This window comes from Podarcis cretensis, assembly GCF_951804945.1.
Source record: "Podarcis cretensis genome assembly, chromosome: 4".
In the NCBI taxonomy this organism is placed as follows: domain Eukaryota; kingdom Metazoa; phylum Chordata; class Lepidosauria; order Squamata; family Lacertidae; genus Podarcis; species Podarcis cretensis.
In genome coordinates, this window is record NC_137173.1 from 29,648,230 (window position 1) to 29,663,405 (window position 15,176).

Genomic DNA, 15,176 nt, shown 5'->3' on the forward strand with positions numbered 1-15,176 from the left:
TCAGTGCAGGTTGGGGGAACAGTATTAATGGGAACAAATGGGAGGCTCCAAAATGAGCAAGCTGTGCGTACATCAGGTCCTGAGACAATTAATGAAATTTTCCAGAGGATGGGATATGGAAATAGGGCAGAGCAGAAGGCCAAGCAAAGCATTGGGTTGGGGTGGGGAACTCCCTATCCCAAGGGATTTCTCAGCAGATCCCTAAATGAATAAAGTTTGAAAACCACCGCAACAGATTAAGCTATTTAGTATCAAGGTATTCTCTTGGTGGACACTCTTAATAACCACAAGTTTCCTTACCCTCTGTTTCCGCAGGCTTCCTGGGCTGGTGGGAGAAGGGCTTGGAGACTTCCCAGAGCGGGGAGTAGAAAGCTGGCTACCAGGAGTTCCATTAACTAGAAGGACAAACAAATAGATCAGGTATGTGCATCGTTGGAACAAAAAACTATGCAACGTGCAACAAACATGATTCATATTAACCAGTTATTTCTTATATTATAAGCATTAAATAAAGTAGCTCTCAAGCAAGCACTCTCACATTACGATTCAATACTAGCCTGCCTTACATTGTGCTTAGACGAGTGATCAACTAATTGGTATTCATTGTGTGGCCTCAACACCGATGAAATTAAAATTATTGTACTCAACTGTGGAGTGCTTGAACATGCAAAAAGATGCAGAGCCATATGCTTTCCCCACCCTGCTGCTGCCTGCATAAAATCTCTTCCACTCCTTGCTTTATATATGTTTCTTAATCTATTAGAAATTTAAGATCACTGCTATATTATAGACAATATAAAAACAGTGTTGGTACTAATAGGTCACTACCTTGCAGAAGTGTCTACATAGCACCTTTGACCCAAGCAATATGGGTTCTGCCATTTCTAACAATGTTGCCCAATACACCTCAGCTACTCTCCTCTAAATATGAATGGCTCTTTTAAATGGTGGAAACACTTGTTACGAGTAGCCTTTTCTATTTCCATAAAATCTGCTGTAAAACGAAGAGCAAAAACTAGCAGAGACAGAAGGCACAGCACAGAGCATCTAAGCAAAGGATGCTAACGATGTAGTGAAAAATCACATAGAAAGAGAAATGCTACGGAATAAAATGTCTCCTCAGACACACCACTGCTAGGTTACAATCCATATTCATCAGCAACAGGAAAGGGGTTGGGTAGCGGCAACTACCAGACATCCGAACTCTCCACCTTGTATTAATATTTACATGTCAGGATAGTAATAAGGCATTTAACTTACCTTCTATGAGTTCTAACATGGACACAGACTTAGTGTTTAATCAGATAATGCCAAGCAGGAAAACGTTTGCCTTTGTACTACACCCAAGCAGCAGCAGAAATGGGAAGCGCTGGGATTAGTTAAGGATAGCCAAAGCTGCTCACAGTGAGAGCTGAATGAGATGCAGGATTCATAAGCCGAAGCCTTTTCTGCGTAAGGCTGACGTCTTCCGAGCAGCAGTGGGAGGTGCAGGTGCTGTCTTAGGGGCTACATCAAAGGTGTCAATTAAGCACAATGCCGCGACTTCAGAATGCTGAGCAACTGCAGCCCCCACTCTGATCGGCGAAGCCCCAAAGCCTTAACCATCTTACATGCTGCACACTGAATCATAATGAGGTGCCTTTGGGGGCAATATACTAAATGACTCATGCGAAAATCACAATGACAATAACTCTTGTAAAGCCACAGCTGACTGGCAGTCTCGCAACTGCTAAACCCATCAGAGAAAACTGGATTTTTAGAGGTTTGTGGGGTGGAGAAGGCGTTCCCGCCCCCATCTGCCATATATTCAGAGTGATAAACACTGGTCCCGAGATGCTTGTGCGCGATACGTTATTTCTTCAGCTGAGACAAGAAAAGGGATTGGCATGGTAACTAATGGTTACAAATTCTGCTATATGTTAGCGCTCATCCTTGAAAGCCTATTTCTTCCCATGCATTTGCTGTGGTATGGGAAAGGCAGGTAGTTAACAGACAATGTCAGCTAGAATGATGAGGAAAGGTTTAACCTGTGCTTTGGGAAGTCTCTTGTTTTTCACAAGCATGAAAACAGGATTTTGAGTGAATGGATGCCAAGGACAAAGGATTGTGAATCAGCACTCATTCATCAGTGGTATTAAATGGAGTGGAGGAGTACACCTACACGTGGATTTTTAAGAGGCAGGCTAGTCTAGTAAAGGATGAAAGATAGAAGCATTCCAGCCAGCAAAACATTACTACCAAGATTATAAACATCCTGGGCTTGTACATAATTTCTCTTTCTTTAAGTTCATCTGGTGCCACACATACATGTGGCACATAGAAAACCTCTAACACTCCTTTGAGGATCCTGAATGAGACTACAATATGGCTTTGAAAACAGTTACAGTATCATGCCACCCAGGGTGCAACATAAGACCAATTCATACTATTACAGGTTCTTTCTTCATCATCTCCAGTTTCAAATATTCTCAGGTAGAAAGACTGGGAAACATCTTAGTGCCCAAAGAGTGCCACCAAATAACAATTTGGGGCTAGGTGGACTAAAGGTACCCATGTAGTATACTCCGGATTATATGGTGGATTCCCCTGCTTTCTCACTCAGGCTGATATCACCACTTTACTAAAAACCGATGGAAAGAGGTATTGGAAAATGAGTTTTATGGTCATCATTCCATCAGGAAAACTAGCACAGAGACCAATCCCTCATCTCCAGTTTTCAAGGACCTGTATGCTAAGGAAAGCCATATTTATTAGGTAATGCCAACACTCTCAGTGGTGCTCTGAGACAACTAAGAACTAGTACATGTCTTTTTCAAGAAGTATTTTAGCACTGCATCCTACAGAACCTTGTAGTTCCATAGTAGTTTGTAGGTGCAAAATGCACACAGATTTTGCATTCTGACAATGTTTTTGCATTCAGTTTCCTTCACAGATATTCCACTTGGATTAAAAGGTGTGTGTGTGTGTGTGTGTGTGTGTGTGTGTGTGTTGGAAGCAGGCATCAGCAATGGTCAGCCTTCAGGCAAAACACCCCACCAACTCCTCCACTATCAGATACTGATTGCCACTCCAGTTTCCAAACTGCAGGCAAAGAGAAGTGTAGAGAAAGTGGTAGTACACTTTCCCCAGCCTAGTGCCCCTAGATGTTATGGACTACAATCCAAGCCAGCATGGCACGGTATGAAGGCTGCTTTAGGGGTGCACCTGAGGCCACATATCCACACTGACTTCTCAGTGTAGTTATTTGGGATAAGTAGTTACTAGCCAGGAGACAAAGCCTTCTTGCTTGCCTTACCAGTTATGTTGAAGTCTTACTCACTGAGGATGACAGTAAATACTTAAAGCCAAAATAAAATCCTTTGTATTGATTTATGCTCATTCTGGGTCTCTGACATTTTCAGACCAAAGAGCAACTTAAATGGAGGATGTAGGAACATGACAGTCTGCTTACTAAATTTCCTTGTATTGTAGGGTTTTAATTTAAAGTTGTAACCATTTATGTCACAACACACTAAGTTGGAAACTATGGCTCTAAAACAGTGACACCTCAACCTTCACAGCAAGGCCCAACAATACATATTTAAAAGCACATATTTATTTTCTAGGATAATCAGCCAGTTTTCTTAGAAAAAAGCAGCGGCAGCACATTGTACTAAAATTATATTGCTTTTTAACAACTGCTAGTTAGAGGGGAGAACATTTTGTACTTCTGCTAAAACATGCCTGTTCAGTTGATGTTGCTTATTTACTAAAATGGGTTGCCAGACACAATAGAGACAAAGGGCGGGGGCCAAGATGCTAAAGGGAATAAAGTGAAATGTGTTTAAGCAAAATAATAATAATCCAAGAGTTGTTTTTTTAAAAAGTATAATAATGAAAGTGAAGTGCACATAAGTGTTTACCACAACTATCAGCCAATCACCCATTCCCACCACCCTTCTGAGTAAAACCCCTCCCCACCCTCTCACTATATATAAGGGCCTGGTGACTTCTATTTCAGTCACTAAGGTGCTACTGGAATGAATTTTTTTATTTTGCACAACAACCATTACCTTAAATGACACATACGACATCCTTGCACCTAGCTATGGATGCCAAGAGTATTCTGCAACATGTTTTGTGTGCTGCTACAGCAAAAGAACTACAAGACAGCTTGTGTAGCTCACAGCTAAGCCTATGTTCTGAGCTGATCAGGACCAATCTATACATTCGGATTTTGTAACATGGCAGACAGGTTATGCAGAGGCAGATTTAAGGGTGTGTGAATGGTTTGGTCACACTCTGAGCCTCGGGGGGCACCACAGGAGATGCCGCAACTATGATTTAGAATGGAGCGTGAGAAGTGGGGGGGGGGCTCTGAACTTTGGCATTGCACAGGGTGCCATTGAAATCTGAGACCCCCAAGGTCCACCACTAGGTTATGGGAATGTACCATCTCAGAATACAGGTGATGGTGGAGGATGAATGTTTGAATGGTCCCCAACAGTAAAGTGCCCCTGATTTTAGAAAGCTAATACCTGGGCTCAGATCCATATAAAAATTGGGGAACCTGAGATGTCTCCATAACCAGGGGTTGGTACAAAGTAGAGAATGTATGATGAGCTGGATGGACACACTGGTCTGACTCAGCCAGGAAGCTTCCTCTGACGCAGATCAGACTAAATACCAATCTAATGCAGTATTGTTTACTGTCACTGGCAGTTGCCCTCAGAAGTCTTAGAAAAAGTGTTCACCATCACCTGTTAAGTCACCCTTTTAACTGGATATTATTATTTATTAAATTTGTTGTCACTTTTAACCCAGAGTGACTTTCAACGAACTAACCAAACAAAACCCGCACAGGTACATTTAAACCAAGGGGATAGGGAATACATTAAAAACATCCTGGCCACTTCTAAAAGGCCACAGATAGTTAAAGGGCAAAGGAGATGGTGGTGGTGGTGATAATACCTAGAACTGCAAAGCATGCACACTTCCACTGAAAAAGGGTCTTTTCTTGGGGGACAGGCATCTGACAAACTCCTGCAGTAGAGATGGGAGTGAGGCAACATGACTGATGCTGAGGAGATACAGCCTTAATCATTCCCTGTATAAATCAGATGTGAATTCAGGGAATCTTTATGAGCGGTAGCATATACCATGAATCTGCAGTGAGGATTCTTGATATTAGGGTTCCTGAAGCAACTTATTCCCAGTTCTGGGTATAAATTAAAGCTGAGGCACAACTGGAAACAAAATTGTACTTTATTTAACTTTATCCCACTCAGTGAGGGGTAATCCCTTCACTAGCAAAGGCACAATACCATAGTGCAAAAAATATATGGGTCCAGGTACAGCTCATGACAAAATTCAATTAAAAGCACCGGGATTGATTAGTTTATGTGATTGGTTTCACTGGGACTTGGCCATGATGATTTTTTGTGGGATCAAGCACAGAGTGTGGAAACTGGTGGAAACAAACCACTATCAGGAGAAACAGCTGGAGATTCTGTTTTACAGATCAGCCAATCCACTGCAGCAGAAGGAAATAAACTGAACAAACTAATAATAGTTTTATAGCCCTGTTTAAAATCTATGCTATACACTTGTTGTTGTTTAGTCGTTTAGTCATGTCCGACTCTTCGTGACCCCATGGACCAGAGCACGCCAGGCACTCCTGTCTTCCACTGCCTCCCACAGTTTGGTCAAAGCTATACACTTAGCCATATTTAAATTTAGCCATATTTAAATTTAATCATCCACCCACATTAAAAATATGAAAACTATTGTGATCAGTTCAACGTATTCCATGACAACTCGCATCTTGCAATCATATAAACTAATGGCTATATGTTGTTATATACTGCAATAAATATTTCACAGTTATTACTTTTAAGACAATGTAGGATGTTGTGGTTTAGTCGTTTAGTCGTGTCCGACTCTTCGTGACCCCATGGACCAGGGCACGCCAGGCACTCCTGTCTTCAATGTAGGATACCATTTAAAAATAAATCCATTTGGTGCTGGCCTTACCATGGAGCTATCACACAAAGCAGTTGCTTTGCACAGAATTTATTTCATATATCCCTTCCCTCTTTATATTATTAAAAATGGTCTCTAGTCCAGAGCCAGGAGGGAGAGAAGAGTACACTGTTTATTTATGGTATTTATATATCACCCAATTAATTATGTCCTCTAGACACAGTTCAAATTTTGACATGGTTCAGTTTTGACTGACGTGAAAATGTCCAAAAACAGCAGTAGTGAACATTAATTTTGACATCTCTAGGACAGCTACTAGTATTGTATCAAGTGTCAGGGGACTACATTCCAGCCTATTCAAATATACAAGGAAGGTGTGGAAAGCTTTGTGATTTGTAGACCATTTGGCAACAAAACTGTAGTCAAGTAAATCACTCAGCTTCCCAAGGAACTGCAGCCTATTGAACCTTGACTAATGAATTTGACTCTACCTAGTGCCATTTTTTTTGAAGAAAAAAAAAGAAAAATAGGTGCCAGAGCTCACCATGAACTTCTCCCTTGTTATCTTAGAATGGCAATGGTGCCCCACCTGCAGGAAGACTTATACTAGGCTAAGGGAAGAGTCTGAATGGGAAGTTGATCTTAAGGCAATGGTGCACAGTTAACTCACTGTCCCAACCTCTATACAAACACAAGCAGTGTATCAGGAGAAAATGGGGAAAACAGAGGGGGTTTTTTCTAGACCTGTGTTTTGAGAAATGTGTTTAGGATGGCATGAAAATAAATGTATGCTTTTAAAAGAATAATCACAACTTAAATGCGAGGAGTGCCAGTTCTATGAAGATGTATATTTTGTTCATTTCTGTTTTCATGGTTACACACAGTTTTAAAACTGGTATGGCCAATAATAAAACTTATAAGAACATAAGAAGAGCTTGATGGATCATGCCAGTGGCCCATTTAGTCCAACATCTTGTCAGTGCAGAAAACTGACAGGTAAACAACAATAATCGTAACAAGCCCAGAAATCAATTACACAACAGAAATGACAGTCCGTATAGCAGCAACATAAATATATTATACTATGTAATATTCTGAATATGCAAGGAAATTACCTTCCCACACCAAAACCAGCCATATGTTAACAAAAATAGAGACACTGGCCTGGTTTGAGTGATGTTTTATGGCCTACATAGCCAGCAATGGGCAGCAGGACCAAGTACTTCCTTTTTGTCTTGCATTAAGCCTGAGTTCTCAGTTAGGTCCAAACTAGGGAACTCTAGTTAAATGCAGTTAAATACAAACAACCAACATAAAAACAATTCAGAAGTAAAACCTACATAACCAAAATAATTTATTACAACTGAATAAAAAGTACATATAAATGAACACTGATATGAAATCCTTAACAGGCTGATTCTGATATTTTAAGTTACATTATTCCAGTTTTTAATATCAGTTAAATCCGAGTTCCCTACTTCAGATGTAACAAGAAACTGTGGTTTAATACAACCCAGAAATGAAGCGGTGTTCAAGGTGAGAAGGAGCACTGCCAATTCCCAGCTTTATGAACCACAGTTTATGAAGCCTGGAGCAACTATGCTAAGCAGGCCCTTGAAAGTTTGCCTTCAATAGTGTATTTATGTAAAGTTACATAGATTCCTTTACCTGAGCTGGTGGATGCTGGAGATTTGCTGCGTCTAGACGGACCAGGACTCTTGGTAGTGCTCCTACGTGGTGTTGAAGCTATTTTGGTATAGGAAGTGGATTTCACTACCCGACATTCTGAAAGACAAAGAAACACCATTCAATTAGCAAATTGTGGACAGAATGTGCATGCTTATTTGCCTTTAAATTCCTTCATAAAGAAATATACACAAGTATCCTAGTCTCCAGTGGATAATTAACTGTTAAATCAAGAATCGACAACAGGGTGACCTCCACATGTTCATGGACTCCAACTGCCTTCATTCTTGAACGCTGGCTATATTGGCTGGGTCTGATAGGAGTTGTAGCCCAGCGACTACTGGAGGGCAACATGATGGCTACCCATGTTAAACAATGACCACTTGTGCATCATATCATGGTGCAGCTTGCTTTTAAAATATACTCCCCCATTGCCAATACTCTGCATTGTAATCTTGTGTCAGTGGATGATACTAAATGTCTGTCATACCTAGATAATGTTGGGAATCTGAGGTGAGATACCCATGCAGTGGAAGTTGTCCCCAGTTCCAGTCACTACACAGAGGCAGCTTAAGGTCCAAAAGGGCCTTATCTTCTGCTGCAGAAGATAAGGCTCAATAAAACAGTTCCTGATATTGTTACATCCAACTTGTAGACTTTTGCAGATATAAACATGCAAGTACAAAGTATCTCTGTTGTTCTGGCAATTCAAGATGGAACACAGACAGACTCACTCACTTCACAAGACTGACGCCGACACACACAGCACAAGACCCCAGACAGATGAGCTGACATGACTTCGTCACTTATATAGTCGGCACTGGGCCATTACCATAACAACTGGATTGGCTGACACTACACCTGTTGGCTTTGCTCATTCATGGAGTGATTTATGCTCATGAAGAAAATCATTTCCCTATGATGCCACTTTAAACAGTCATGGATTCCCCCGAAGAATTCATGGAACTGTGGTTTGTTAAAGGTGCTGAGAGTTGTTAGGAGACCCCTCTTCCACTCAGAGAGCTACAATTCCCAGCAGTCAGTTCTGATTTTTGAGAAAGTGTTTAGGCCACATAAGATGATGCAGGTTCCTATCTGCAAATCAGTCATGAGTGGCTTGAAGAAAAGTGAAACAGGTTTGCTGCCCTTACATAATTCTCTGGTGAACTGCAGCTTACAGCAAAGCACACAGAATTTATCACGGGCAGAAGGAAACACTCTAGTTCTTCCTAAGAGAAATCAGTAAAATCAATGTGTCTATGAAACTGCCATCCCATGCGAGACTAAGATGTTCAGGTTAGAATTTACGTATGCATACACAGCTCTGTGTTATGCCTGAAAATGGCTCTTGGACTGAGAATTTGAGAAATGAAGTGTCCATTAAGGCCAACATATTGCAGTCATGATGAAAATTAAAAATAAATCAGCAGACAAATCAGGTAAAACAGCAAGAAGAAAATGAAATATGGGTATTTGGCAAAATGGTATTTAAATGAAACGTTGTGTACTGCCAAGGGAACCTTAGGTTTGAAGGGTGGGTTTTAATAATACTGATGATGATGATGATATGGAAATAAATATGTATGCTAGCCTTCAGGGGAGGATCTACCGGTCTGGGCTTACTAGGCACTCTGGTTGAAGTTTCACAAGTTCAATTTTTGAAAGCTCAACTCCATCTTGGAGGGCATCTCCAGCTTAACCACTGAAGGTTGCTGCTATGACTTATCATCTCCAACTGACCAGCACTCTCTGCTTTGATCAGGACACCTCCTGGATGAGAAAACCATCAAAGCTATCCACTCCTGGTGCTGAATCAAGGACCGCTTTATCTGTGACCTGTGCTCTGACTGACTGAAAGAGTGCCAGCCATTGCTCAGTCCAACATGGGTAGGAACCCCTTAAAAATGGGCTCTGGTATGAAGCCTTGTCTCCATCACACCATGGATTCCTCAGGGTCCATCGTCCATCAACAATCATAAAACCCCCCTGCAATTTAGTACCTATGCTATATTACTCATGAGGAGACCAGAAGACTGTCTATAAGTAATTAAAGCAGCTAAAGAGCTCCTTTCCTTTTCCAGTCTGCTTTGTCCATTTGTGATACTCATATACTCTTCACCTGGATAAATCAGCACACAACAGTCATGATCAGACCAAGATAGAGCTTTATTCCTATCCACAATTGCAGGCAACTTTATTATGACTTGATTGTGCAAAGCTGTATTTAAGTTGCACCTCAGCTCATGGAGAAATGGAGTTCCCTTTATGTATCAGAAGCACTAAATTCCCTACTGATTAGGACACCCAGGCCTGTGTTCTAGAATCTAGATAATAAACAGATGCTGACCTAAAATAATTGTGTGGCTTCCTGTCTCACCTACCAGAGGCGAACTCTTCTCTGCTCCTGTGGGGTGTACTTTGACACCACGCATGTGGTAGCTAAATCTCAAAGGCTCCAGAATGCCTTTGTTTTGCTAAGTGGCTTGTTAAACAAAATTACCTATAAAATTATGAGCAGATGGTGCATCACTCCAGTGCATACTTGATGCATCTGCAAAAAGGATAAGTAGTTCTGTTTGAAAGGCAAAACTTTGCTTGTAGAAGGGTCCTAACATTCCTCTGTTTGAGATACTGTTAATAAGGTGGATGGAAAGAAGTAGGTTTCTGCAGTTGTGAATATATTTCAATTAGCATGTTATATTAGTAGCAAAGCTATCTGTGGCCAAAAACTAGAAAAACGCACAATAGCATATTGGACAAATAAACACTATGAGTCACAGAAATCAAGCAAACTATAGCTGAACAGCTCCAAAAAGTGTTTGGAAAGCTGACTTCCCTTTTTAAACTTTCTGACCAGTTATCTGTCAGTTTGCATTTTTTGGTGAAGAAAGTATTGCTCTGATGTGTAGAGATCTTTCATATTCTAATTTATTCAAGAGGGTTCTGGAAGCTTCTTTGTGTGATGTAAGCTAGTGCAAGCTGGAAGTTTCCAGCCCACAAATTAAATTTCTATCCTGCCTAGAAAACAGGCAAGAGGTTCCTGATGTTTGGGTTATTCCTTCAGAGAAGCTGAACAGCTGGTTTGGACTGGTTCTGTTATCTTTTTCACTTAAGCTCATGCTGACTATAATAACAGGCCAGAAAGAGCCTGAGTTTCACTTTCTGTCTTTCTTTCCTTCTGGTGTGGTGTTCTGTACAAAGTATACTTAGTGTTCAGGTTTTAGTCTTATTATAAGTTATTGTAAGTTTAGGTTAAGTCAGCTACAACTGGATTTCTTATGGGCAGTGCCAATTTGTGACCATTATGCTCATTTACCTTCAGTAACAGTAGTAAACTCTGCTGGAAGAAATACAATTGCCTCTGGCCTATTTTGGGGGGGAATCCTGCAATGTGCTAAGTCTTTTACTCTGCAAACTATATGTTGGAGTTCTGCTCTGGATCAATATTGAGTAGAATTCTTAACATTATTTACTATATATTTTTGATAGTTGTTTGTTCACTATGCATTTGAACACCATGTGCATTTGGATATCATGACCAATTTTTGCATGATGGCTCCTGAAATCAAGGAACAGGCTTTCATCTACGTTTATTTAGATACAGTGGCAATTTTTTTGATGAAGGTGGTGGACTGACCCTTTTAAAGCTGCACGGATTTCCTTGAGCTCCCAAGCAATGTTGGGCATGAAAGTGGTAGCAGACAATCAAGGTCAAGACTGGATAAACATTAAATAAGATATATGCTTAGATCTAATTTCTTGAGACTGCATTGCAAGTACAGTTATTATTGTGGGGAATTATAAGCAGTGTTGTCAGGTGGTCTGTTTGGGAACTGAACCTCAAGCAATACTTCAGATAGCAGTTGTATCAGAGGAAAAGAAACTCTAACCTTAACTTCCTGCAGTCACCAACCAATCAGTTGGCCCTCACACATAAAATACGTTAAAAGGATGCAGGGTCCCCTCCTCTTCTCCTGAACCATCTTTTTTCAATAAATCACAGTTTCCAGTCTACTGCCCACCTGCCCCAGCAGCATTGCTGACAACGATGCATATAGACAAATTGAAGAGAGAAGGAAGTCTCCACCTCCACACTCTGATAAGGTGCACAGTGGTCAGGAATAGGGGAATGAGTAGAACACCCTTCCGCTCCAGATTGGAGCAACAATACTTGAGCAAAGTTTAGACTGAAGGGGACAGGAAGTTTCATAGTAGTTGAAGAGCAAGATTTAATTACATGCTAGCGAAATTTACAATACAAAGGACTTACAGAAAAACTTGAAATAATACAGATGCTAAATAATAATCAGTCTATTGATTCAAGCGCATGAAATAAAAAACAAATGAATCGGGCTGCAAAACATTAATTTCCTGCATTATCTCATAATGCTGACCTTGTAAAGGACACAAGTTCAAATGTGTTAGATCACTGAAGGCTTTTCCCTATAAAATAAAGATGATAAAAAATACATAGCAAAGGCAACAGACAGAAAATATGTCAATATGGTGTCAGTGCTAGCAAAAAAATAATGAAAACAGAAGAAAAAGGAGAATGCACTCCAACACTGCAAAGTTTTTGAAAAAGCTTTAAAATGCAGAGTAATTTCTAAAATGCTTAAAATCCAACTAACCTTGCTCTCTGCATTTCCCTCATCTGAAATCTTTCAGTCCTGTAGTATCATCTGTCTAACAGACTATATAATGTAAAGTAAGCAGAATCAAACTATGGTGGAGGAAGTTAAAAGTGAACAGCCCTAGCAGATTTAGATCCCCCGCCTTTCTAGAAGTGTTATCTGAGTTACCAGTGGAACCAAATGCTTATTTGTAAACCAGATCATACCTTGCCACAGAACATTTGCTCTGCTAAAGCCTAATCCTCAACCATCTTTTTTCTTTCCTTTTTCTGTTTTGTGAAGTTGTTTGTGTGGCAGGGATTAATATTTGGAATCTCCTCAAGGTTATTAAAAACCTATTTCTGAAAGATGGAGACTTTCTCTTGGTTCTGAAAATGTCTGTAGTACAAAGATAAGCCATACAGAGGATCAAAAATGTCTCTGGTTGCTGGAAAGTCATTTTATTCAAAGTATTGGGATGCCATCTCTGATATTGTTGAGATGGCATCAATATCAATTTTGCAGCATTTGCAGACCCTGAAGGGCAATAAAAATAAACTATTATGGCAACAACTTTTTACTTTTTAATTGTGAAGAGTAATTGGTTGGGAACAAAAGAGATCCCCACCATTCTAGGTTTTTTGTTTGTTTTTTAAGCATGCTTTTAATTAAAATATGGTTTCTTAGCAAACTATTGTTTAATTCTTTGTAATAAGGCTGTCAGCTTTTGACATAAAATATTCTTGGACATGAGAAGGAACCTGGAAGTCAAGGATGCCGGGTCAAAATTTGGAGCTCAGAACACTTCCAGGCTAGAATCCAACGTTAAAGTTCTTTACCCACCCATATTGTCCTGCTTTAAAACAACAACAACAACAACAACAACAACAACAACAACAACCTAAAGGGTGGGGGCGCTGGCCTTGTCCCTTGCTTTTCTGGGCATTGATCCAAAAGCAATAAAAAAAATCAGGCTGGTTTGCACTCCCCCCCCCCGCCTCAACTGCTGATGCCATACTATTGTTGTCCTTACTACCAAACTTCCAAAAGCAACATAAGACTTGAAAGAACACATTTTATTGACCTGCAAGAGGAACGGAAGCCATAAATGACTCACAGCCCAATTCTGTTCCTTTATTTCTGCAAATATTGCATTGAGGTTGGACTGCTGAGAGTAGAGAGGAAGCAGGGTCACTGCCACTTCACTTATATGAACCCTGTGTGCCATTTCCATGGGGGTTATCACTCAAATCAGGCCGACTTGGCTTCACTTGTCTCTCAAAGGATGCTGGCTTACCCCCATTTAGCCAAACACACAACATTATGAGCCTGAATTCAGCAGTGTTTGTTTATTCCTATGGGCTTCAAATTATCTATCAGTGCTAGTGGAAGTGGTCAGCTCATGCACACATCTGTTCAGCTCATACTTGTTTCATTTTGTGGGTTCATTTTCTCTCTCCCACCCCCTCATAATGTAAGCCAGTAAGGTGAGGGAGAAAGCAGCAATTGCTACTTTACCTTGGCTGGATAGGGAGTTGGAAGTTCAGGCAAACAGAGCAAGGAAAAACCTAGGCAAGGCAGGGATTGAAGGACGACAAGGCTATCCATGGCTACTAGCCAAAATAGCAATAGTCTACTTGGTGTTTCTGGGCACTCTGGCTTCCATCACAGTGTCCTGTTGCGCTAGAAGCAGTTTAGTTATGCTGGCCACATGACCTGGAAAGCTGCATGCGGGCAAACGCCAGCTCCCTTGGCCTGAAAGCGAGATGAGCACCACACGCCACAGTCACCTTTCACTGGACTTAACCATCCAGGGGTCTTTTACTTTTAAAAAAACCTTTAGTCTACCTTCATTGTCAGAGACATCATTTCCCTGAATATCAGTTGCTGGGAATCGCAGATGGGGAGAGTGCTGTTTCACTCATGTTCAGCGTGCAGACTTCCCACATGCATCTGGTCAGCCACTATGAAAACAGAACGCTGAACCTAGCTATAAGAAGAAGAGTTTGGATTTGATATCCCGCCTTTCACTCCCCTTCAGGAGTCTCAAAGTGGCTTTAACATTCTCCTTTCCCTTCCTCCCCCACAACAAACACTCTGTGAGGTGAGTGGGGCTGAGAGACTTCAAAGAAGTGTGACTAGCCCAAGGTCACCCAGCAGCTGCATGTGGAGGAGCGGAGACGCAAACCCGGTTCCCCAGATTACGAGACTACCGCTCTTAACCACTACACCACACTGCCTATGCCAGTTACAGCAGGCTTGTCCTATGTTCTTAAGGATTTGGGATTCAAACAGCACCCTGGACAGCTGTGTAGAACTTGAGTGTTCTTTCAGCACCAGGCAGATTGAGTCCTAAATACAGTGGTACCTCTGGTTGTGAAAGGGATCCGTTCCGGAATGCAACCGGTGTCTGCGCGTCTGCAGGCCGCGATTCTCCGCTTCTGCACATGCGCATGACATCCTTTTACGTGTCTGCACATGCGTGAGTGGCGAAACCCAGAAGTAACCCTTTCCGGTACTTCCGGGTTGCCACAGGACACAACCTGAAAACGCTCAACCTGAAGCAAATGTAACATGAGGTATGACTGTACAAGCGCAGTACCATTTTAGGGGGCTAGCTTTGTGTCTGTAGTTAAAGAGGCCTAGTTTTGACATTACTGACTCTGGAGGATATGGGGAGACTGTAATTCTGCTAGGGATGGAGATCTCCGTGTCGGAGGAGGGCAATGTGATCTTCTTGGGCTGAAAAGGTACTGGCAGAATGGATTCCTTGCACGCATGCATTTCTGGAGCTGGCTCTGCAGACAGCCCTCTATCCCAGTGCAGTCCCTGTTACGAATCCCTGGTCTCGCCCCCTAAAAAGGTGGGGAGGCATGACAGCTACTGAAGTAATCACAAGCAGCGCTCAGTTTAGGT

At 41.3% G+C, this 15,176-nt stretch overlaps 1 protein-coding gene across 5 annotated transcripts in view; it reads right to left on the reverse strand.

The window, feature by feature from the left end:
- Positions 1 to 15,176, reverse strand: part of DCLK1 (doublecortin like kinase 1) — a 214,520-nt gene that overhangs the window by 70,675 nt on the left and 128,669 nt on the right. For 4 of the 5 annotated variants that reach the window (XM_079973687.1, XM_079973686.1, XM_079973688.1 and 1 more), the window contains exons 5-6: positions 7,630 to 7,746; positions 301 to 395 (exon numbers count right to left, since the gene is read on the reverse strand). In XM_079973687.1, coding sequence (XP_079829813.1) covers positions 301 to 395; positions 7,630 to 7,746 — 212 coding nt within the window. Of the gene's footprint in view, positions 1 to 300; positions 396 to 1,260; positions 1,670 to 7,629; positions 7,747 to 15,176 lie in introns of those variants that run through there. The other variant, XM_079973689.1, reaches the window with a different exon arrangement.